Source organism: Sceloporus occidentalis, unplaced genomic scaffold, assembly GCF_023333645.1.
Source record: "Sceloporus occidentalis isolate IW3139 unplaced genomic scaffold, rSceOcc1.0.p SCAF_6, whole genome shotgun sequence".
NCBI classification, from domain to species: Eukaryota; Metazoa; Chordata; class Lepidosauria; order Squamata; family Phrynosomatidae; genus Sceloporus; species Sceloporus occidentalis.
Window position 1 is genome coordinate 18,753,869 of NW_028316986.1, and position 24,090 is coordinate 18,777,958.

The 24,090-nt window shown below is 42.7% G+C and overlaps 1 protein-coding gene across 2 annotated transcripts in view; it reads right to left on the reverse strand.

Moving 5' to 3' along the window:
- Positions 1–2,479: 2,479 nt before the first annotated feature.
- Positions 2,480–24,090, reverse strand: part of GTF2A1L (general transcription factor IIA subunit 1 like) — a 30,204-nt gene continuing 8,593 nt past the window's right edge. For both annotated transcript variants that reach the window (XM_089528968.1, XM_089528967.1), the window contains 5 exons: positions 18,666–18,762; positions 13,237–13,808; positions 11,914–12,198; positions 4,493–4,582; positions 2,480–2,743 (listed from right to left, as the gene is read on the reverse strand). In XM_089528968.1, the coding sequence (XP_089385094.1) occupies positions 2,636–2,743; positions 4,493–4,582; positions 11,914–12,198; positions 13,237–13,808; positions 18,666–18,762 (1,152 nt within the window). In that variant the 3' untranslated portion in view covers positions 2,480–2,635. The remainder of the gene's footprint in view (positions 2,744–4,492; positions 4,583–11,913; positions 12,199–13,236; positions 13,809–18,665; positions 18,763–24,090) is intronic.

The window sequence follows — 24,090 nt, forward strand, 5'->3', positions numbered from 1 at the left end:
CAAAGGTGCAAGAATATCACTTTGCATACTGCTCCAAATTAACACAGTTATGTAAAGAATGGAAAGCAACACAGAATGTACAGCTATTTGTAGATTACTCCTTTCCTACTTGCTTATGCACTATATGCTGATTAAACTTTAAGATTTCAACTCTTCAGCAAGCACTCCTGGTGAGTAAAAAAAACCATACAAAATTCATAGTTCATAATGCTGCTGGATTTTTATTTTATTTTATTTTATTTTATTTTTTATTTTTTAAATGGCAAACTAGCAAAGAACGTAATTCATTACCAATTTCTACTCCAAACAGCAAAGCATAAATATGATTAGAGGAAAATTGAAACTGGGTCAGATTTAAAATGTGCAAAACTCCAGAAGCAATTATGCACAAAATATCTAATGCAAAAGACAAATCCATTAATTCTGGAGCATATTCTTAATTGTTGTAGTGAATCTGGCCTTGAAAGCAGAGATCTGCATTGTAATAAGTAGATGAGAGAGGTTAGTTTCTCCCTTACACATAATGCCCTTCAGTAAAATAGCATGAAAAGGGATTTGAAGATATTCACAGTCATGCATCTACTGGGACCAACCTGACTCCGTTTCTGAGTATACATTTCTGCTAGTCATTAAAATGAAGGCAGAGGGGAGAACATTTGCTTTCCAAGTATGTCTGAAATACACAACTGCATTTTAAATGCATCCTATTTTGCTCTGCCCAATATAACTGAAGGGCGCTGTGCTGGCACCGTACTAGGGTAAGGAGACTGCATAGCAACCGCACAGTCCCTAACCCTAGTACATTCCAGCGCCATAACAATGGCGGCACCCTGTGTTAACGGGTGCCGACACTGTTACGTAAGCGCTGCATGGCATCCGCACATTACCGTGCGGCGCTTACATAACCAGTGCGCCAGTGGCACACTTGTTACGCCGCCGCTGCAGCTTTAAAAGAACCCACAGGTTTGTTTTCCACCGAAGGGAAGCCACACGATTTGGCAGCTGCGGCTTCCCTCCAGGGAAAAAAGGACCGCTGCCGCTCCGGATATTCTGCAAGGTATGTACCGGGCCTAAGATAAGGTAGGCAAATGTGATGGTTTCAGGAAATAATATTCTGCCCTTAGTACTCTTCACGTGGCACTTGGACTGCTAAAAATACCACCCCCATCCCCCAAAATACAGAGTTGGAGATGGCTGGAAATGTATTTCTTGCTCTAAAAAATTGCCTTTTTATACAGTTAAAGAGTACAGGGGAGCTCAACTTGGTTATAAAGGTACTTCTTCAAGAGATGCATGGAGCCTTTTCAGGTGAAGACATGAGGGAAATGGTTTGGGGTTTTTTAAAAGTCTTCCATCATAAAATTCCATGTTCTATGGAATCCTGGGATTTATATCAGTAGTTTTATGCAATATTTAGAATTTTCTACCAGAGTGCTTTAATATAGTTCAAAACAGTGCTCTAGACAACTCTAAGTACTGCACAAAACTACACGCACCATGATTTTGTAGGATGGGGTCATGGCAGTTAAAGTACTATCAAACTGATGTTAATGTGAAATGTAGGTGATCTCCATGGACTAGATAGGTCTTTATTTGAAACCAGCAGAGCTGTTCTAATGTTCTTCTAACTTCTTACCTGCAGCCCCTTTGGGCTAAGTTCTACTAATAGTAATTTCTGGGGAGACTTTTGGCCTAAAGGTAAAATGGATAGATCATCTGGTGGGTGGATTACTCTACTCACAGAGGGCCTGAGAAGACAGCCAGGATACCACAGGCCAAACCCATGGTATCCTGCCCCTGGTTTTGATGCGGGTCAGTCCCCAGACCAGCACAGTGGTGTTCACATGCTCATCTGCTGCTGTACCATAGTGCTGCTGTCACCTTCTGCCATTTACCTGCCTCTGCTGTAGCATCTTCCCTGAAGGCTCCCTTCACAGCCCATAAGGATGGAAATGGGATGCTGGTGCCCCCATCCAATGTCACAGGCTATGGTGGGGACCTTCAGGGATGTTGCAACAACACCAGAGGGTAAGGAGTGTGCAGGGCATGTGGTTTGCCAGCTAGTGCCGCAAACTTTTGGAGAAACTCTGAGGCAAATAGTCAGTATTTTTGTCCCACATTAAGGATCCTTGGAGCAGGGATTGGTCTGGGACCTCCAGACTGTTATCCAGACTGGCCAATCCAGGCCTAGGGCTATTGACCTGTGGTGCCCATTTATGACAATGTAAGGACAGAGGAACACGGGCCTTTGGCTCCTGTGTACAGGTCCAGAGATTTGCCCTCCCTTCTGGGAAGCCAAGAATCTCTGCAAAGTATGGAAACTTTTCTCCAGGCTGTTTGTACCCCGGAACTCTCCATAAACTAATGTGCTTGTTAATAAAAGCTAAGTGCAACACCTATGCATATATATATATAATATGGCTCCAGAGACAATATTGATCAATATGCAGTCACTGTTAATGCAGGATATATTTATTTATTTATTTTTACACAGTCATACATCATATGTGAAATTTCTTTTCACGTTCAGCATTTCAGAACAAAAGATTTTCAGTTTCCTCTCACTGAACATTACAGTACATTGTTTAATTAAGATAATAATAATAATAGCACTGCAGTATTTTTGCAGTACCTCTCACCATTCTGCGTCTCCAATAGCTTTGGAAAAAACATAGTCCTTTCCCCCAAAGCACATCACACCATCTTTCAGATAGAACTTCCATCTGTTCTTGCTTCGCTGAACCTGGGTTTAAAAAAAGCAAACGGCAGGGTCTCTCAGAAATAGCTTACGAGAACCTTTAAATCCTGCTGATTAGAAAATCTACTAAAAGCAACCCTGATTTTCTTTAGAACTGATGGAAAATAAAGAGCTGCTCGAAGGAGAATTTAAACACCAAAACCAAAAGCACTAAGGCTTCCCTACATCACACATACAAGAACATTCAATTGTATTTTAAAATAATACAGTGTTATTTATTTTAAGAGTAATGCAATAGTATTACCTTAGTGGCTGATTCCTTTCTATCATCACCCTTATTGCCACCATTGCAGTTTTCAAAGGTATATTTTTAAAAAATGGAAAGGGGGCCAAAAATCTCCACAAATGATACCTCTCCATTAAAAAAAATAGAAGTAATGTTCTTATTGTTGTGTGCTATCAAATTGTTTCCAGCTTATGGCAACCCTAAGGTGAACCTATCACAGAATTTTCTGGGCAAGATTTGTTCAGAGCAGGTTTCCTACTTCCCTTCTCTGGGCTCTGAGTGTGTGACTTGCCCAAGGTCACCTAGAGGATTTCCATGGATGGATTAGGATTTGAAACCTGGTCCCCAGAGTCCAGCACCCAAACTATAACATCACGCTACCTCTTTAGAAGTAATGAGTACACTTTATTTGCTACACCAGAAAAATAGCAATGCCAAAGATTGGTACATTGTTTTCTACAATGTTTTACAAAACAAAGGGAACTCAAAAGTTTCCAATGGTGCACAGTGTGAGTTGCACATCTCTGACGGGTAGAACCAGTTGTACGTACTGTGTATTATTCCAATTTTATTACAACTTCCCCCACTTGCTTCCATGCCCAATACAAGATTCTAGATCTAGAGCTTGCCTTGGTACCCAGATACCAGAAGCACTTCTGGTATAGGTGCCTTTACCAGAGAGACCATATATGCCAGCAAAGGGGACTGCTTTTTTGCCAGTGGCACCATTGGTATGGAGCTTGCGCCTCATAATGTGGGGGGGCAGGGGAGGAGTGTGGCCAATAGATTGCATGCGATCCTCAGGACCTTTGTTTGTCATTCTGATGCCCTCTTGTTTTTGTTGTTGTGTACTTTCCAGTCTTCTCCAATTTATGGTGACCTTAAGGTCAACCTATAATGGTGTTTTCGTGGCACATTTCTTCAGAGAAGGTTTGTCATTGCCATCCTCTGAGGCTGAGAGAGTGTGGCTTGCTCAAGGTCACCCCATGGGTTTCCATGGATGAGCGGGGATTCGACCTCTGGTCTCCCAGAGCTCAAATCACAACACAATGCTGACTTCCTGATGCCTTCAATCTTGGGGGGGGGGGGGGGTTCAGCCAAATCATTAGCCAAAATACACAAAAAAAACCACACCCAAACTCCCACAAAAACATGGTGCTTTATTTCTCCTTCACCCACACTGTCCCCCACAGCCGTGGAAAACCTTTAAAAACATGATATTTCAGATGAATATTGGAACCAGAAGCAATGTGATGTTACTTCTGATTCCACTAGGAGCAATGGCATGGTCTGCAGCGTCTTTTCAGCGTCTGGCTAAACTGGTTTTGTTCACCCAAGGCATTTTAACTTGTGCATGTTGTAAAGAATTAAGAGGTCTAATGGTGTTTTTTATTGTTGTATTTTCATTTGCCAGTTTAATAAACCACCCTAGAATCCTATGCACTGTTGGAGATGATCTAAACATATTTTAAATAAATAAGTTGAAGAGATAATGTTCTATACTGTACCTTATCATACTGACACACGATTATATTATCAGTGTCAAACACATCCGGTGTTTCCTGCTCACTAACATCATCACCAGAATTTAATGGGTCCTGAAAAAGAAGAATCACAAAATTTAAAAGAATTTGAAAAATGGGTACGTATGTGTCAATCAAAATTGGAAGGAGAGGTGGTTTAGATTAACAACTCCCCAAATCCTCTAACAAGGATGGTCAGTGGACCTTACCACATGGGGGGAATTGGGCAAAATCGGGGGTTTAAACAGCGATTATCCCATGCAAAACTTGAGGGCACAATTAAGATTTTCACATGACAGTGCTATTAAACAGGCAATAAACAGCAACAAATCATTCACAGGGAAATCCAAAAAATGATTTGTTGCTGTTTATTTCCTGTTTAATAGTGGTATGTAATTGTGATATTGTGTTTTGCATGGGATAATCGCCCTTGATTTCTCCCCAATTTTCCCCATCTTATAAGGTCCATAAAATCATAGAAATGAAAAGAGACCGCAAGGGTCATCTGGTTCAACCTCATGCCCATCTTGAAAGATGTCTATCCAACCTCTGTTTAAAGACCAGAAAATGGGGGTGTACCACCCTCTGGGGCGGTCTATTTCATTGTCAAATAGCTCTTGCAGTAAAGTTCTTCCTAATGTTTAGATAGAATCTCTTTTCTTGTCATTGGTTCATGTTCTAGTCCCTGGAGCAGCAGAAAACAAGCTGGCTCCATCTTCAATATGAGATCTGTTCAGATATTTAGAGGTGGCTATCATGTCACCTCAAATTTAACCTAGACAATGAAGAAATAGAAGTAGTAAAAGAGTTCTCATACCTGGGAGCAAACATAGATAGAAACAGGAACTGCAGTCAGAAAATCAGAAGATTAAGAATGGGGAGGGCAGCTATGAAAGAACTAGAAAAGATTCTAAAATGTGAAAATATACAACTGAACACAAAAGTCAGAATTATACAAAGCATTGTATTCCCTATTGCCATATATGGCTGTGAGAGCTGGACAGAGAAGAAAGAAGATAGGAGGAAAATCAATTCATTCAACATGTGATGCTGGAGAGGAGTCCTGAGGATACCCTGGACAGCTAAGAAGACAAACAAATGGGTCCTAAAGCAAATCAAGCCAGAAATCTCCCTGGAAGCCAAGATGACAAAATTGTTTTTTCCAATGAGTCGTACTCTGGACACACCATGAGAAGGCACGACTCATTGGAAAAAACAATAATGCTAGGAAATGAGGGGAGTAGAAAGAGGGGAAGGCCACATGCTAGATGGATGGACTCTTATTAAGGAGATCATGGGTATGGATTTGTAGAAATTAAGCAGAGCAGTGGAGGACAGGGAGTCTTGGAGATGCCTCACCCACAGGGTCACCATGGGTTGAGATCTACTTGAGGACAGTTAACTACAAACAACACATCATGTTACCTGTCAATGCTCTCTCTTCAGGGAAACTCTAATCCAAAAACGTAACTTATGTAAGGGATTGCTTCTTCCTATTATGCATTCCCATGGGAAATGGCAAATAATTGTAATCCATTTTTTCCTCACTGCAGGCATGCTTTCAACTACTGTGCAGTAGCTAAAGACAAACTCAGACAGTGACAAATCTTTCCATCCTGGTGGCAGCAATCCTCTCTTGCTGTCCCCCTGATCCCTATATGGATGGCCAAGGGGGCTGCTGAGCAAGAAGGATCTCCACTATCACTACTTGTGCTCTTCTGACGCAGGCAACACCTGTGATCCTTGCTTGGCTGTTGCCCTCCCCCCCCCCCCGGATGGCTATTGTAGTTCCCAATGGGAGGGGATTGAGTCAACTGAGCAAGGAGGATTACCGCTATCAAACAAAAGAAGAATATAAGCAAAGGTGGTGTCAATCCTATCTCCATCTCCACCCCCTCTATGGACATTGGCTAATGGGAAGGGACAGCCATGCAGAGAGGATCACTGCTGCTAATGCCTCTGTTCTTCTGACACAGACAGCAGTGGCAATCCTTGCTTAGCTGCCTCTACAACCCGATCCTTGCTCTGCTGCACCCTGTCTCGCTGGCACTGCCATGTAGGTAAGAGGATACAGGACTGCTGAATGGATTAATGCTGGCTATATACCGATTGCTGGCACATGAGGCAGACATCCTCCAGAGAAATAGGCCAAAGGAGGAGGAATAGCCTTATATGTCAGGGACATTTACACCAGTGAAGAGATCCAGGACATCAATCCTGGAAGCCAGGTGGAGAGCATCTGGATAAAAAATTAAAGGGCAGGGTAACAACAAGGATGTCATTGTGGGAGTCTACTAATTAATAGCCACCATCTTGGGGTGGGAGAGAGGCAGGCAAGCTCCAACTGCCTGCCTGTAAGAAGAAAAGCCCTCCCTTCAGCCACCATCTTGGGGTGGGAGAGAGGCAGGCAAGCTCCAACTGCCTGCCTGGAAGAAGAAAAGCCCTCCCTTCAGCCACCATCTTGGGGTGGGAGAGAGGCAGGCAAGCTCCAACTGCCTGCCTGGAAGAAGAAAAGCCCTCCTTCCGACCACCATCTTGAGGGGAGAGAGGCAGGCAAGCTCCAACTGCCTGCCTGTAAGAAGAAAAGCCCTCCTTCCGACCACCATCTTGAGGGGAGAGAGGCAGGCAAGCTCCAACTGCCTGCCTGTAAGAAGAAAAGCCCTCCTTCCGACCACCATCTTGAGGGGAGAGAGGCAGGCAAGCTCCAACTGCCTGCCTGTAAGAAGAAAAGCCCTCCTTCCGACCACCATCTTGAGGGGAGAGAGGCAGGCAAGCTCCAACTGCCTGCCTGTAAGAAGAAAAGCCCTCCTTCCGACCACCATCTTGAGGGGAGAGAGGCAGGCAAGCTCCAACTGCCTGCCTGTAAGAAGAAAAGCCCTCCTTCCGACCACCATCTTGAGGGGAGAGAGGCAGGCAAGCTCCAACTGCCTGCCTGTAAGAAGAAAAGCCCTCCTTCCGACCACCATCTTGAGGGGAGAGAGGCAGGCAAGCTCCAACTGCCTGCCTGTAAGAAGAAAAGCCCTCCTTCCGACCACCATCTTGAGGGGAGAGAGGCAGGCAAGCTCCAACTGCCTGCCTGTAAGAAGAAAAGCCCTCCTTCCGACCACCATCTTGAGGGGAGAGAGGCAGGCAAGCTCCAACTGCCTGCCTGTAAGAAGAAAAGCCCTCCTTCCGACCACCATCTTGAGGGGAGAGAGGCAGGCAAGCTCCAACTGCCTGCCTGTAAGAAGAAAAGCCCTCCTTCCGACCACCATCTTGAGGGGAGAGAGGCAGGCAAGCTCCAACTGCCTGCCTGTAAGAAGAAAAGCCCTCCTTCCGACCACCATCTTGAGGGGAGAGAGGCAGGCAAGCTCCAACTGCCTGCCTGTAAGAAGAAAAGCCCTCCTTCCGACCACCATCTTGAGGGGAGAGAGGCAGGCAAGCTCCAACTGCCTGCCTGTAAGAAGAAAAGCCCTCCTTCCGACCACCATCTTGAGGGGAGAGAGGCAGGCAAGCTCCAACTGCCTGCCTGTAAGAAGAAATGCCCTCCTTCCGACCACCATCTTGAGGGGAGAGAGGCAGGCAAGCTCCAACTGCCTGCCTGTAAGAAGAAAAGCCCTCCTTCCGACCACCATCTTGAGGGGAGAGAGGCAGGCAAGTTCCAACTGCCTGCCTGTAAGAAAAGCTCTCCTTCCGACCACCATCTTGGGGAGAGAGAGGCCTGGCCTGAAAGACTAAGAGCCCTCTTCCGACCACCATCTTGAGGGGGAGAGAGGCCTGTTATGTTTGTTTGTTTGTTTGTTTACTTTGTATTGTACTTCCTGTTGTACACCGCTTTGATCTAATTTGGAAAAGCGGTATATAAATAAACATCATTATTATTATTATTATTATTATTATTATTATTATTATTACAGACCCCCAAGTCAGACTGAGGAATTGGATGATGTCTTTCTAGAACAGATAACCACACACTCAGAAAGGAGAGATGTAGTAGTGATGGGTGACTTCAACTATCCTGATATTTGCTGGAAGTCAAACTCAGCAAAATCCTCAAGGTCTAGCAAATTCCTCACTTGCCTTGGAGACAACTTCTTTGTCCAAAAGGTGGAAGAGGCAACAAGGGGATCAGCTATTTTGGATATGATCCTAACCAACAGGGATGACCTAGTCAATGGAGTGCAAGTGGTGGGATCCTTAGGCGGGAGTGACCATGCTCTCCTGGAGTTTGTTATACAATGGAAAGGAGAAGCCAGGCATAGTCAGACACACATTCTAGACTTTAGGAAAGCCGACTTTAGTAAACTTAAAGAAATACTGGGTGTGATCCCATGGTCAACAATATTAAAAGAGAAGGGAGTTCAAGATGGATGGGAGTTTCTTAAAAGAGAGATACTGAAGGCACAGTTTCAAACAGTTCCAGTGAGAAAGAACAATCAGGGGTGTCTCAAGAAACCAGGATGGATGACTAAGGAACTTTCAACCGAGCTAAGTTTGAAATGGAGCATGTATAAGAAATGGAAAAAGGGGGAAATCCCGAAAAAGGAATTCAAAGAAATAGCAGGCATGTGTAGGGGTAAAGTCAGAAAAGCTAAAGCACAGAATGAACTCAGGCTTGCTAGAGAGGTTAAAAAGAATAAAAAGGGATTTTTTGGATATGTCCACAGCAAAAGGAAGAAGAAGGAAAAGGTAGGGCCACTGCGTGGAGAAGATGGCAAAATGCTAACAGAAGAAAGAGAAAAGGCAGAATTACTCAACACCTTCTTTGCCTCAGTCTTCTTAAAAAAGGAAAAGGGTGCTCAACCTGAGGATAATGGAGCAGAGGACAGAATAGGGAATTTCAGCACAGAATAAGTAAAGAGATAGTAGAGGAACACCTTGTTAATCTAAATGAATTTAAGTCTCCGGGACCAGATGAACTCCATCCAAGGATATTAAAAGAACTGGCAAATGTAATATCGGAGCCATTGGCAATAATCTTTGAAAACTGGAGAAGTCCCAGCAGACTGGAGGAGGGCAAACGTTGTCCCCATCTTCAAAACGGGGAAAAATAGGATCCCAACAATTATCGTCCAGTTAGTCTGACATCAATACCAGGAAAGATTCTGGAGCAGATCATTAAACAAAGAGTCTGTGAACATCTAGATGGCAATTCCATAATCACAAAAACTCAACATGGGTTTCAGAGAAAGAAGTCATGCCAGACAAATCTGATCTCTTTCTTTGATAAAATTACCAGCTTGGTAGATTAAGCGAATGCTGTGGATATAGTATATCTTGATTTCAGTAAGGCCTTTGACAAGGTTTCCCATGACATTCTTGCAAACAAGCTTGTAAAATGTGGACTAGACAAGGTAACTGTTACATGGATTTGTAACTGGTTGACCGGCCGAACCCAAAGGGTGCTCAACAATGGCTCCTTTTCATCCTGGAGAGAAGTGACCAGTGGGGTCCCACAGGGCTCTGTCCTGGGCCCAGTGCTATTCAACATCTTTATTAATGACTTGGAGGACAAAATTGGGGGCATACTTATCAAATTTGCAGATGACACCAAATTAGGAGGAGTAGCTAATACTCCAGAGGACAGGATCAAAATTCAAGATAACCTGAATAGACTAGAAAGCTGGGCCAAAACTAACAAAATGAAATTCAACACGGAGAAATGTAAGGTACTGCACTTAGGGCGGAAAAATGAAATGCACAGATACAGGATGGGGGACACCTGGCTGAATGAAACTACATGTTAAAGGGATCTAGGAATCCAAGTAGACCATAAGTTGAATATGAGTCAACAGTGCGATGCGGCAGCTAACAAGGCTATGCGATTTTAGGCTGCATCAATAGAAGTATATTGTCTAGATCAAGGGAAGTAATAGTGCCATTGTATTCTGCTTTGGTCAGACCCCACCTGGAATATTGTGTCCAGTTCTGGGCACAATTTAAAAAGGATGTTGAGAAACTGGAGCGTGTCCAAAGGAGGGTGACTAAAATGGTAAAAGGTCTGGAAACCATTCCCTATGAGGAACGACTTAGGGAGCTGGGGATGTTTAGCCTGGAGAAAAGAAGGTTAAGAGGTGATATGATAGCCCTGTTTAAATATTTGAAGGGATGTCATATTGAGGAGAGAACAAGCTTGTTTTCTGCTGCTCCAGAGACTAGGACCCGGAGCAATGGATGAAAGCTCCAGGAAAAGAGATTCCAGCTCAACATTAGGAAGAACTTCCTCACAGTAAGGGCTGTCCGACAGTGGAACACACTCCATCGGAGTGTGGTGGAGTCTCCTTCCTTTGAGGTCTTCAAACAGAGGCTGGACGGCCATCTGTCGGGGATGCTTTGATTGTGATTTCCTGCATGGCAGGGGGTTGGACTGGATGGCCCTAGTGGTCTCTTCCAACTCTACAATTCTATGATTCTATGATCTTCCAGGGGGCCACCCAGAGGTCCAGAGGATGATGGCAATCATTCTCATCACTCCGAGGACCCTCTCACTGGACACTATATGGTCATGTTTGGAGGGCAGGAAAAAGGCAAGTCTGGGGCTGGGATGGGTAAAAGTAACCCTAGAGCCTATCTGAAGAAGGCTTTAAAGGTTGCATCTACAATGCAGTTTGGCATCACTTTAAGTGCTGTAGCTCTACCTTATGGAATAATGAGATTTGCAGTTTTACAAGGTCTTTAGCCTTCTCTGCCAAAGAGGACTGGTGCCTCACAAAACTACACATCTCAGGATTCTGTAGGAAGGAGCCATGACAGTTAAAGTGGTGTCAAACTGCATTATTTCTACATTGTAGAGGCACCCAAAGGGGAAAAAATAAAAAAATAAAGGCTTCAGGAAGGTTCTCCTTGTCAGGGATAAAAGAAAGTAACTTTCTTTTTTTCCTCCAGTCTTGGACCTTGAACATAGAGGACATGATACGTCTCCTGGTTCTTCAGTTTCAACATAGGTAGAAAAATCCACAAAACAAAGTCACAGAGTTGAGATGAATCTTGGTCTTCATCTAGTCAGAACTATTTCCTCAATGCATGATCTACTATGTAGAATGCACCTCCAGCATCTATGTCAGACAGCTGTTGAGTCTCTGCTTAATCACCTCAAGCAAAAGAAAGTCAACCACTTCCCCTTGCTGAGGCAACAAGAGCAGACATAGGACATTTGGCCAAACCTCAGGGATGTAACAGATTTTCAGTATTGCTGCAGGGACTAGATTGTTGCTTCTAAAGGACACATTTGTGCATATTACTGTATTCACACCGTTTCCTGTAAACTCACTGCAGACCGGCAGCTTGCAGACTGGACCATCACTTTGAGTGGTGCTGGACAAGGTGACCTTGATGTTTCTTCCAGTTCTGTGATTCTGTGTCTAATTTGACCCTACCATAGACACAGGAGCACAACATTCTTTTTCAGAAGGCTCAAAAGCTTTTACCTCTTCAGTAATGTCAACAGAGGGGTCATCGGTGTCACTGGTGCTGCTGAGAGATTGATTGTCTGAAGTGCTATTTTCACCTTCTTCCTCTTCCTCATCCAGGACTTTCAGATCTTCAGTGTCAATGATGCCAACAAGCTCCTCATCTTCCCCATCTGGTGGGCTTTCTATTTCTGCCCTGGGAGAAGCATCGCCTGTTCCATCCAGCTGAATAATAGTTTTAAGGTCACTAGCTATATCCTTTGGAGCCTGCAAATCAGGTTCCATCTGGACACTGGTATCTAGCTGGAAAAAAAGAAAGAACGTGGATAAGTAGGTGGGCTTTTGTTAGGGATCTCTGGGTCCCCCTACTGCTTTTGCCTGAGCGAAGCGGGACCCCTTGAGAACATCTTTCATATCTACTGAATTTGCTTGCACCGCCACCCATTGATTTGAATCCTCCCTTTTATGGTGGCCTAAGGTGAACCTATTACAGGGTTTTCTTGGCAAGATTTGGTCAGAACGGGCTTTGCCACCCTCTGATGCTGAGAAACTGATTTGCCCAAGGTCACCCACTGGGTTTTCATGGCCAAGCAGGAATTCGAACCCTGACTCCAGAGTTGTAGCCAAAGACTCAAACCACTATGCCACTCTGGTTCTAATAATGTAACAGTTTAATTCTATTTTAATGTTATTTTAATGCTCACTATTGCGTTTAAAAAATGTATTGTTCTTTTAAATTGTAAGCCACTCTGAGTCCCAATGTTGGGGGGGGGGGGGGAAATGGGATATAAATAAATATCATCACCACCACCACCACCAGCACCACAAAGAAATTGTTCCAACCCACTCCCCAAAAAAGCACAATGCAATCTAGGCCAATGAAAACCAACAGCATCCAACTATTGATCTTAAATAGGATGGAGGGGTTCCAAACCCCAAGTCTAATTCAACCCATGTAATATATTTCAGTGCATATTTTAAAATACATTTACAAGGTTCACAAAAATTCACAAAAATTGCAAGTTTTTTTTTAAATTGTTTACAAAAGCAAAAGAGGTGTGGAAATAAACTACAGTCAGCCCTTCTTATACATGGATTTTTTATACATGAATTCAAGCATCCACAGTTTGAAAATATTCAAAAAAAAGTATGAATTTCAACTATCAAACCTTGATTTTCCATTTTTTATAAGGGACACCATTTTGCTATGCCATTATATTTAATGGGACTTGAGCATCCACGGATTTTGTTATCCACAGGGGATCTTGGAACCAAGGCCCAAGTATAACAAGGGTCCACTGTATTTTAAATGTGACAACTACATGTGGCATTGGGAATTACCTCTTCCGAAAAAGACAGGCTGGCTTCACTGGGCAGGAAGGTCCTGTCATCCAACTCATTGCCCATGATGATCAACTCAATGATATCATCTGGATCCAGGGACTGGTCAAGGTTTGCAGACAATTCACCCCCAACAGAAGGGCTGCCTCCCATCGCTTCTGTGGTTGCTGCGGTGCTGTCTGATTCTGGCAGCTTCGGGACAGGAGTAGCTCTTGAGACTTCAGGGTTCCTTGGAGTCTCGTGAGAGCTACATAATTGGGAGCTTACCAGGACCCCCACTGCAGTTTTCTCCTGACTTCCAAGATCCTCCTGCATGACATCAACTGCTGGCAAGGCTTTCTCCTCCATTCCTACATGCTGGGGTACAGCAGACTTCAGGGCCTGTGAGTTTTCATTGCTGGCTGCTTGAACAGAAGAGCTGTTTCCTTGCCCTGGACCCTCTGTGGTAGACTGAGATATGGAGGGCTCCTTCCCAGGCTGCTGGAATATTTGTGGGACTGGACTCTGGACACCACCGCCATTTCCAGGGGCCTGAGTGACCACCACAGGCATGTTGACTTTATATAAGTGTCCTAAAAAAGGGAAAGTGAAAAACTGTGAACATGCCTTTCTTATTGTTGTGTGCCTTCAAGTTGTTTCTGACGTATGGTGACCCTAAGGTGAACCATCATGGAGTTTTCTTTGCAAGGTATGTTTATTTGCCATTGCTTCCCTCTAAAACAGAGAGTGTGACATGCCTAGGTCACCCAGTGGGTTTCCATGGCCAAGCAAGGATTCAAACACTGGTCTCCAGTGTCATAGTCCAATGCTCATCACTACACCATGCTGGATCTCTGTGAATATACCTGCCTTCCTATAAAGAAACATTACTGAATACCAAAGTAAGGTTTATCAGTGCCATTGTATTTCCAGTTTTTATGTATAATTGTGAAATTGTGGTTATCGAAGATAGCTGATTGGAAGAAATGTGGTGCCGAAAGACAAATAAATGGGTTCTAAAACAAATCAATACCGAACTCTCCCTGAAAGCCAAGATAACTAAACTGAGACTGTCATACTTTGGACATATCGTGAAAAGGTAGGACTCCTTAGAAAAGGCAATAATGCTCAGTAAAAGTGAAAGGCAATAGGAAAAGAGAAAGACCCCATTATAAATAGATTCAATCAAGGAAGCCATGGTCCTGAGTTTGCATGACCTGAGTAGGGCTGTTAATAACAGGGTGACCTGGAGGTTTCGCATTCACAGGGGTGCCATAAGTTGAAGTTGACTTAACAGCAATTACAGCGCGCCCGCTCCATACATGTGCACACCATACGCAGCTTCCAGTTTACATGGAAGCCACACTGCAATACTCTCAATGGTGTGCACAGCTGCCGCGCACGTGCACCATACTGCCGCGTGGACGAGCCACATTCACTATAATGGGGCTCAAGCATAGGCAGAATTCGCCTTACACGGGTGGGTCCAGAACGGATCCCCCACATAAGGCAGGGTTCCACTGTAATAGCAACCTGACTGCCTTCCTCAGTTGCTCAAGCAAACATGCAGAGAAACTGATTTTTCTATTCTAGTAAATTCTGGTTGTCAAAAAAAAATGGATCAGTGCAGCCCATGGGGCATAAAGAATGAAGCAAGTACAGCTCCCAGACCAGCCATCCCTCTGTTAGGAGGAAGAGAGCAAGATGTTTTCTGTTCAAATTACAAAAAAAGAGAATCCATCGAAATGTTAGGAAGAACTTCCTGATGGTTTGGTTTAAAAGTAGAATAAATTGTCTGGGAGAGTAATGGACCCTCCTTTACTGAGGATGTTTAAACAGTAGTTGGATGCCTATAAACCTAGAGTGCTTTAACAACCTTAGTTGCGTATTACTCCACTGTGTATACCAACATGGGGAGTTGAATTCTTGTCATCCTTTCCAGCTCCATAGTCCAAAACACACTGAAGACATAATCCAGTTTGAGACTGCTTTAACTGCCCTGGCTCAGTGCTAAGGAATTCTGGGAACTGTAGTTTTATGAGACATCTAGCCTTCTCTGTCAGAGTTCTGGTGCTACAACAAGCTATAATTCCCAAGATTTCCTATAACTGAGCCAGGGCTGTCAAACTGGATTACTTCTGCAGTGTGTTTTTGGACCAATGATTCTAGAATGCTTTGATTCTAAACAGGAAGACTCCCAGTTCAGTCTTACATGTAGGAAAAGCAAAGACCATGGGACAAAACCTCAGCGAGAGTAAACAAGGAGTTGCCCTCAAGAAGTGTGCTGAAAAGCTATTAATTATAAAACTATATACAGTATTACATAAAATACCATACAGAAACTACAGGTTGAGTTTCATGTAACAAAAATACTTGGGACCAGAAATGTTTTGGATTTTGGAATATTGCACATATATAATGAGATATTTTGGAGATGTGAGTGAAGTCTAAACATGAAATACATTTATGTTTTGTATACACCTTATATACATAGCCTGAAGGTAATTTTATATACAATATTTTAATAGTTTTGTGCATGAAACAAAGTGTACACTGAACCATCAGAAAGCAAAGGTGTCACTATCTCAGCCATCCATGTGGACAATTCTGGAATATTTCAGATGTTGAAATTCCAAATAAGGAAGACTCAAGAAGACTGCATATAAAGGATATATATGAAACTATTTAAAATATTGTATAATACCTACTGGCATGTATTTTACTGACAGACAGTATGAAGGGCCTAATTGTAGATAGGTAGAATACTGCACTTGCCCTTTCCTGCAATCCTGAAACATTACAACATCCTTCATGAAATACTCAAAGCATTTTGCTGACTGGAGCAGAGCAAAAAGCACTCTCTCCCACCCATCACTGAGTTTAATATGTATTAGACCTAAAGCCAGGCTAGTCATTTTGGTCCATTAGGCAGAATATTCTGCAGGCAGGATATCCCCACCCCTGGCAGTAAAAATATTATATTAGTAAATTAAATAACAACCCAATTGTTATTCTTTCACATCACTTAAAATGTATTGCCTATTGTAGCCATCTCACTCTGCCTAATGGTAGGGCTGGCCCTGTTAAAGTAGCAAGGAACTTACAAAGTCTGCTGTGAGCCCATGAGAGTCACCTGTCACTCCCTCCAACGTTTTCCCCCTTCAGCATAGTTTAGACTTCTTTATATTTTACATGATTTCACTGTGTTCTTAAAGGCCCTTGAAGGGCACCGACAGCTGCAGAGAGGATGCTTTGCCTTACCTGGATGTTGTCTCTTTATCTATTACCTTGTATTCTACTGCTGGATCTACGGCCCCAGGAGAATTTGGAAGCTGACAGTTTGAAACTATTCAACTTGATGAGGTCAGAGTTGTCTTATAGCATGCATGCTTCTTTAATTAAAATCCCAGGAGCCTCATAATGCTACATTGCCATCATTATTAATTTTCCCTGCTTCCAATTTCTTCTCTCCCCTTGCTGCATTTCCCTACACAACAAAAATACAGCTTGAATTGTCATCCCACAACACTCAGAGAGAGCCATGGGAACTGTGCTTCCCAAGACGCAGGAGGGAGGATCTTCTGGAACGTACTCAACAAATTGCATTTCCCAGAACTCTTTTAAGTGGAATTGTGATAGCTGATTTTGTATAAAGCTGATATAAATTGGTTGTGTAGATCTGCCTTTTGGTAGTCACCAGCAAAGTCCCACTACTCTATTAACTCCAGCCCCCTAGCCAAAAAAAAGGAATCCATTCAAAGTGCTGCATTAAGGATTTTTGTTTACTCGTGCTTTAAGATACCCAGAAATTGCCGCTCATAAGGGCCACACATCATAGGTTCATTGTTTAGGCAATACAGATATGATATGGTATCCTATACTGTGATTAGTCCCAGCATCTCCCATTACCTTGGAGCTGGAACATGGAGGACCTAAGTCTCAGATTTCTCTGTTCATTGGACTAGACATATGGAAACTATGCAACTGAAGTGATCATGTTATAACCTAATGGGCAACCAATGTCTATCATATACGCTGCATCTGCACTTCAGAAATTAATCCAGGTTGATACCACTTTAATTGCCATGGCTCAATGCTATGGAATTCTGGGAATTGTAGTTTGCTGCAGCACAAGTGCTCTCTAACACAGAAGGCTAAATGTCTTACAAAACGACAATTCTCAGAATTCCTAGCATTAAGCCATGGCAGTTAAAGAGGTGTCAACCTGGATTAATTTCTGCAGTGCAGATGCAGACGATAGTTTAGGAAGAGACTTTGAAGGGCATCTCAAACACAGAACCATAAGAAACTGGCTTATGCGGAGTCAGTCCATTGGTGTCATCTAGCTCTCTGTCCTCTTTGGCTGCTGGCAGTGATTCTCCAGGATTTTGGGGCAGATTCTTTTGTAGCTCTATCTGCAGATCCCAAATACAATGAACATGCCATAGTGGCAGACTAGCAATCTTTGGACTGGGGTCCCTGTGTCAAGAGTCCCCCTTCATGGGCTCCCTCTCTCATGTTAAAATTAAGCCTGCTTAGCCATGCTGTAGCCATGTTGGCAGGATGACCAGATGTCATAACAGCAAAGGAAGACAAGGCACCAAAAATGTAGGAAATTCAAGAAAAATGTAAGACGTCACAATATAAAAGACAAAACTAATATAAAGGTAATTTCATGTAAATTCATGTAAATTCCTGATTCTTAGTCACGCTCAGAATGGAGGACATTTTGAAATTCCTCCCAGACAGAAGGCTGAAATATAGGACATGTCCTGGAAAAGAAGGGCATCTGGTCATCCTGTGTGTTGGGAGCTTGGGTGCAAGGGGATGGAGGTAAGTAGTTGTGGGGAATTGCTGCATGTGAACCAAGGTCACATAGTGCCTGGCTTTCCATGGTAATGGAATGTGAAGGGAGCGGGGAGGTGAACCTGGAATAGATATAGAATTTTAGCCTGTTAACACAGTTTTTGCAAAGGATGTGCTACTATGATAATCTTTTTCTATAAACTCTTTCCAGTTTCATCCATGAAGCATGTCCACTGAGTTAGACAGAGGCAGGGCATTAATCCCAAAACTTGCCCTGCCCCATATCAGTCAATGCTGGTGTGCCCCTGAAGGCACACTCATACCAATGCACACAGGTCACCACCCTCTGACAAATATGAGCTTGAAGTCCTGCAATTTTTCCCATCTACAGGGGATGCTACCAAACCCCCGCAATTCGGAAGGATCAGATCTATTACCTGATGGGCTCTCATCCAAGTATTACCCAGGCCCAACTCTGCTTAGCTTCCAAAAACTGAAGAGACTGATAGCACAGTGCCAGCATGAGTTTTACCATAGGGTGATTCCTGTGACCCTATACATATACGTGCATATACATGCATCATTTTCCCCCATCCAAATTTCTTGCATAATTCACACTTAAGGCTCTACCTGTAAAGACTTACCTGAAGCAGTCTGCAGAGTCACCCCAGCAGGTATTTGAATAGGATAGGTAAGGCCTGAAGGCAGAGTAAGGATTGTACCGCCAGCCCTAGAAGAGCCCTAGAATAAAAGGAAGCTCATCAGGAAAATATATATATTTACTTTGTACAGAGAATCCCAACTTCTGCAACATTAAAACTAGGATTCTGCAGCAGACAGAGAGAGAGAGAGAGAGAAGGGAAGAATGTAACTGATTAATTTGACAGATCCCATTTATCTTATTTTTAGAGCAGTGCACCTGGTACAATAGCAGGCCTTTCTCAGTGGTATCATCCTGATTGTAGAATCTTCTTTCATTCAAAATCTCCTATCCCTGAGTCTTCTTTCTTTCGGGCACCAGTTAAAAACAGAGCTAATTGTATAATCTTTGAGGGAATGATGTGAGTGATTACGTTTGGCAGCTGCCATGTGTATCATTTTTATGATATTTTTAAAATATCTCTAGTGTCATGCCTCCATAGCATCTTTGATGCTCTTGAGACATATATTTAGTTGAGATTATATTAGGCTTTCTATGTATCAGTTTAGGAGGGGAAATAGAAATCTACAGCTTTAAGAAAGACAAGGATTGTGGAAATCCCAGGGTCTTATGCTGTCTCCCTCTAGTTAGTTTCAGTGTGTAGTAAGATTTCAGCCAAGTCAGACCTGGAGAGAGTATTTTCCTTTGACAAAAAGATAAGTCCACAAAAGAAGAAAGATAGTCCTCAGAAGAAAAAAGATAGAATCCATCAAGAAGAGAGCAAGGTATTTAGGAAGGACAATTGAGAAAAAGGAGATCAGTTTCATGTTTTTGTGTTATAACCAGTAAAGCTTTTAAAAACTTAAGAAATTTGTGGACAAGTCTTTTGTTCTGGCTGTGTGCCCAAGAGCCAGAGGCCTTACTACACCCAAAGTCCATAGTATTGCTCTTGGGACAAAACATCTAGCATTTATTTGTAATCTGAGATGAGAAATTCGGTCCTTTTTAGATTTGTGATTTTACACATTACTTGTGCTTTTAACAATATGTTTTTATGCAGAAATGTTAGCAGACTGAGCTCTTTATTTAATACCCCATCTTTCATCCAATATGAGACCTCTAAGCCAGCTCCCAACATTGGTTATTAGTTTTAACCAATCATAACAGTAAAAAATGGTTAAACTTATGAAAGGTGGCATACAAAACAAAGAAATAAATAACGATTTGCTGTTGGTTTTATGCACTGATATTCTACATCAGCTGCTTATTTACTTCTGTATAATTAAGTGATATCCCCTGGTCTGAAGCAACCTCCTCACCTTTGGTGTATCTTAAAAGCCAGCAGCTGGATCAGCCAAAGGAAGTCTGTTCAGTTCAAATCAGAGTGAAACATGGATGTCATTTCCACTTTCTTCACATCAGTAAGTGAGGCTGTGACAAAAACTTGCAACAAGGCTCTTGCTGCTGATTCCTGAAGCCATGCATGCTTACAGAAAGTGGGTGGAAATGTCATCATCCTTGCATCCCAACTGGAAACTGAATAGATGTCCTTCACCCAATCTGGCTGCTGGTTGTTGAGCGAGGCTGGGATGCCATTTATACTGTTTTACACTAAGACCACACAGTCTTCCTAAATGCAAAGCACTTATGAATTCATAACTCTATTTTACACATCTGCAACTGTGAATGCTACTCATGATGATGATGATGAAGATGCATATTATGAGCTATCAAGGGAATTGAAACATTTCCCATGTAAGCAACATTTCATATGAATCAGTTCTTAATTTGGTTCTCTACAGATTTTTGTTGCTGTTGTGTGCCTTCAAGTCATTTTTTACTTATGGTGACCCTAAGGCAAACGTATCATGGGGTCTCCTTGGAAAGTCATATAACACCGGTTCTTAACGACCTTCATTGGCTGCCTATTCGCTTCCGGGCGCAATACAAGGTGTTGGTTATTACCTATAAAGCCCTAAATGGCTTGGGCCCAGGGTACTTGGAGGACCACCTCTCTCCATACAATCCGCCCCGCACACTCAGGTCGGCCAAGAAGCAGTTGTTAAGAGTTCCGAAAGCGAGATATTCTACCACCACCCAGAGGGCCTTCTCCATCTCGGCCCCTAAGCTCTGGAACTCGCTTCCCGGAGAGCTCCGCTCGGCCACCTCTCTGGACCAATTTTAAAAGGGGCTTAAAACATACCTGTTCCAGCAGGCATACCCCTAATACCCCGAAGTACTCCCATCTTCCACTCTCTGTTGCACTATTGGGCTAGCTGGAGATGTTAGTGTATTGTAGCAATTGCTGATGTTTTTATTGACTAATGTTCTATTGTATGTTTTTATGGATTGTATATTGTCAAACTTTTATAGGCTGTTACCCGCCTTGATCGCTGGAAAGGCGGGCTACAAATAAAATTTTATTGTTGTTGTTGTTGTTGTTGTTGTTGTTATTATTATTTGTTCAGAGGAGGTTTGCCATTGTCTTCCCCTGAGGCTGAGAGCTTATGACTTTCCCAAGGCCACCCAGTGAGTTTCATAGCAAAGCTGGGAATTGAGCCCTGGTCTCCAGAGTTGTAGTCTAACACTTAAACTATAATAATAATAATAATAATAATAATAATAATAATAATAATAATAATAATATATTTATATTCCGCCTTTTCCAGAAGAAATCAAGGCGGATTACAAAACAGAAACGACTCCCTAACCCCACCTCCTCCCGATCATAACCCTCAGCATTACAGAATAATGAAGCACAATAACAGTTTGAATAATTATACAAAACATTTTACAAATACATAACATAGCAGGATAGTCAAAGCATAACATAACAATCAATTAAACAATCACCAGCTCTCCAATGGCAGCAAAAATAACAACCAATTACAAATAGCATACTAGGACTAGAACAGGCCACTCTCCCTCTGAATCTCCCTAGTCCTGATGTTACTGAGGAGGGAGGCAAATCCAGTCTATAGCCGTCTAGAAAAATGCTGCCCAAATGTCCTCCAGCATCTCCTCTCCATTGGGGTGTATTGGCAAGGAGGGAGGGCAGGTTTTAAAGCCCCAGAGTCCTCCACGCCCATCATCATCATCATCTATTTATAGAGCACTGTAAAGTTTGCACAGCACTTTACATAGAAAGGGTCAAATAAAATAAGGAGGGGAAAAACCTACTATGCCACACTGGGTCCCTACATTATATTCAAGCCTGTCTCACAACCCCATAAGGACTAGGGTTTTAAAATGCAGATCAAGATTTCATTAAGGATTAGGATCTTAAAATGCAGACCAAGATTCTACGATTGTGAAATCCATACTAAAAATCAAACTGCACTTCCACAGCTTGGTCAGAAAATTATGGACAACACACCACCCAGTTTGCATCTATATACAAGCTCTTGAAGGAATTCCTTGGTTATTTGAACAGAGTAAAGATTCCATCTTGCTGCTCCACTACAAATATAAAAATTTCACATGAGACGAGTTGCCAAAGGTCTTTTTCTGTAACAGTTGTTTGTCTGAATGGACATCCAGTCGTAGTTTTTGAATACCCACAGCTGAGAAATGAACACGTACAATTTAATCTGTGAACCTCATGATTCCCACCCCATTTTTAATACCTTCTTCAAGTTGGGCCACAATTGTCCTTATCTAGGCTAAAGAAGAGCCAATGAGGCATAATGGTTTAAGCACTGGACTAAGATTCTGAAGACCAGGGTTCGAATCTCAGCTAGGCCATGTAAACCCATGGGTGACCTTGGACAAGTCACATCTCTCAGCCTCAAAAGATGGCGATGGCAAACCCTCTCTGAAGAAATTTGTCAAGAAACCCCCATGATAGGGTTGCCTTGGGACTGCCATAAGTTGGAAATGACTTGAAGGCACACAACAACAACAACAACAACAACAACAACAACAACAGGCTAAAGGAACACAAAGCCAGCAACTGCCCCTAGAATGTCTTGGACCACACCTGGAAGAAACCTCAAAAGAACTGTAACTTTCAAAAGCACTTTCTCTTGGATTGTCCTGCATTGAAATTGCTACGCTAGGCAAAGGACAAGAGGAAGACCCATTCCATCCCACATACAGAAACAGAATGGACTGATTAAAAACATTCTTTGATAGTGTAGTTTGAAAAGGGGGGGCAATGAATCCATTTACAGGGTCCAGAACAGGCTGAAAGGGACATATAGCTTGGTTCTCCTAAAGAGGGCACAGGGCAGGATGCTTAGGATGAACAGAGTAAGGGATCAGCCCTGCCCAATACCTGTCCGTAATGGAGTTGGCTCATCCTGCTTAAATGGACTTGTCAGAAATAAACCCCACAGAGTTCAGAGGGGATTGCTCCTAGGTTAGTGGGTTGCAACCTTAGTACATAAGTAAATAAATTCATACATAAGTGAAATAAGAGAGGTAAATCTCCATGTCGTATGAGATTTAAGATTTTTTACTTACACAAAGATTTTCACAAGAGCAATTTCAACTGAGATCTAATCTGCATTGGAAAAAATAATGCAGTTCAATATCCACTTTAACTGCCATAGCTCCATGCTACTGGGATTTGTAGTTTTGTGAGATATTTAGCCTTCCCTGTCAGAAAACTCTGGTGTCGCAACAAACTACAAATCCCAGAATTCCATAGCATGGAGCCATGGCAGTTAAAGTAATGTCAAACTGCATTATTTCTGTGGTGCAGATTACACCTGAGTTTGATTAATTTCACTTCCTAGTCCCTACTCGACACAGGTGTAAATTCCCTTACAAACAAAATGGTACTTTTGTGACCACGGAGCAATGGATGTATTCAATTCATTACTGTTTAAGTTGAGTTCCATAAACATTTCACATGCAGGTAGAATTCAGAGACATAGCGGTGTAATACTGGACCAGCAGTATGCAAAGAGATCTTGTAGCATCCCTGAGACTGAGCAGGGTATAAATACTTTAAATAAATAAATAAGAAAATGTAGCATAAGGTTTCGTAGACTTTCATGGATTTGGGCCACTTCCTTGGTTGCACCAAAAGAAGTAGCCTAAGGCCTGTTACAGACTGCCAAAATAAAGCTGCTTCGGGTCTCTTTGGAGGTATGCTATTTAAATGATGCATGGGTCCTAAGAGTCCGGAGGTCACGCCAAAGACACACTCCATTCCTAAGCACTGGAGTGCAGCTTTGTTGCAGCTTCCGGATTCTTAGGATGCATGCATCATTTAAACAGCATACCTCCAAAGAGACCCGAAGCAGCTTTATTTTGGCAGTCTGTAACAGGCCCAAGTCTACAAAAGCTTATGTTTCCTCTTCTTTCATTCAGTTAGTCTCAGAGGTGCTACAAGATCCCATTACATACTTTTTTACATGCAAATACACATCTTTAGTTGAAGCAACTGCTCAACAATGCCTTCAATGCACCCCTGGATTCAC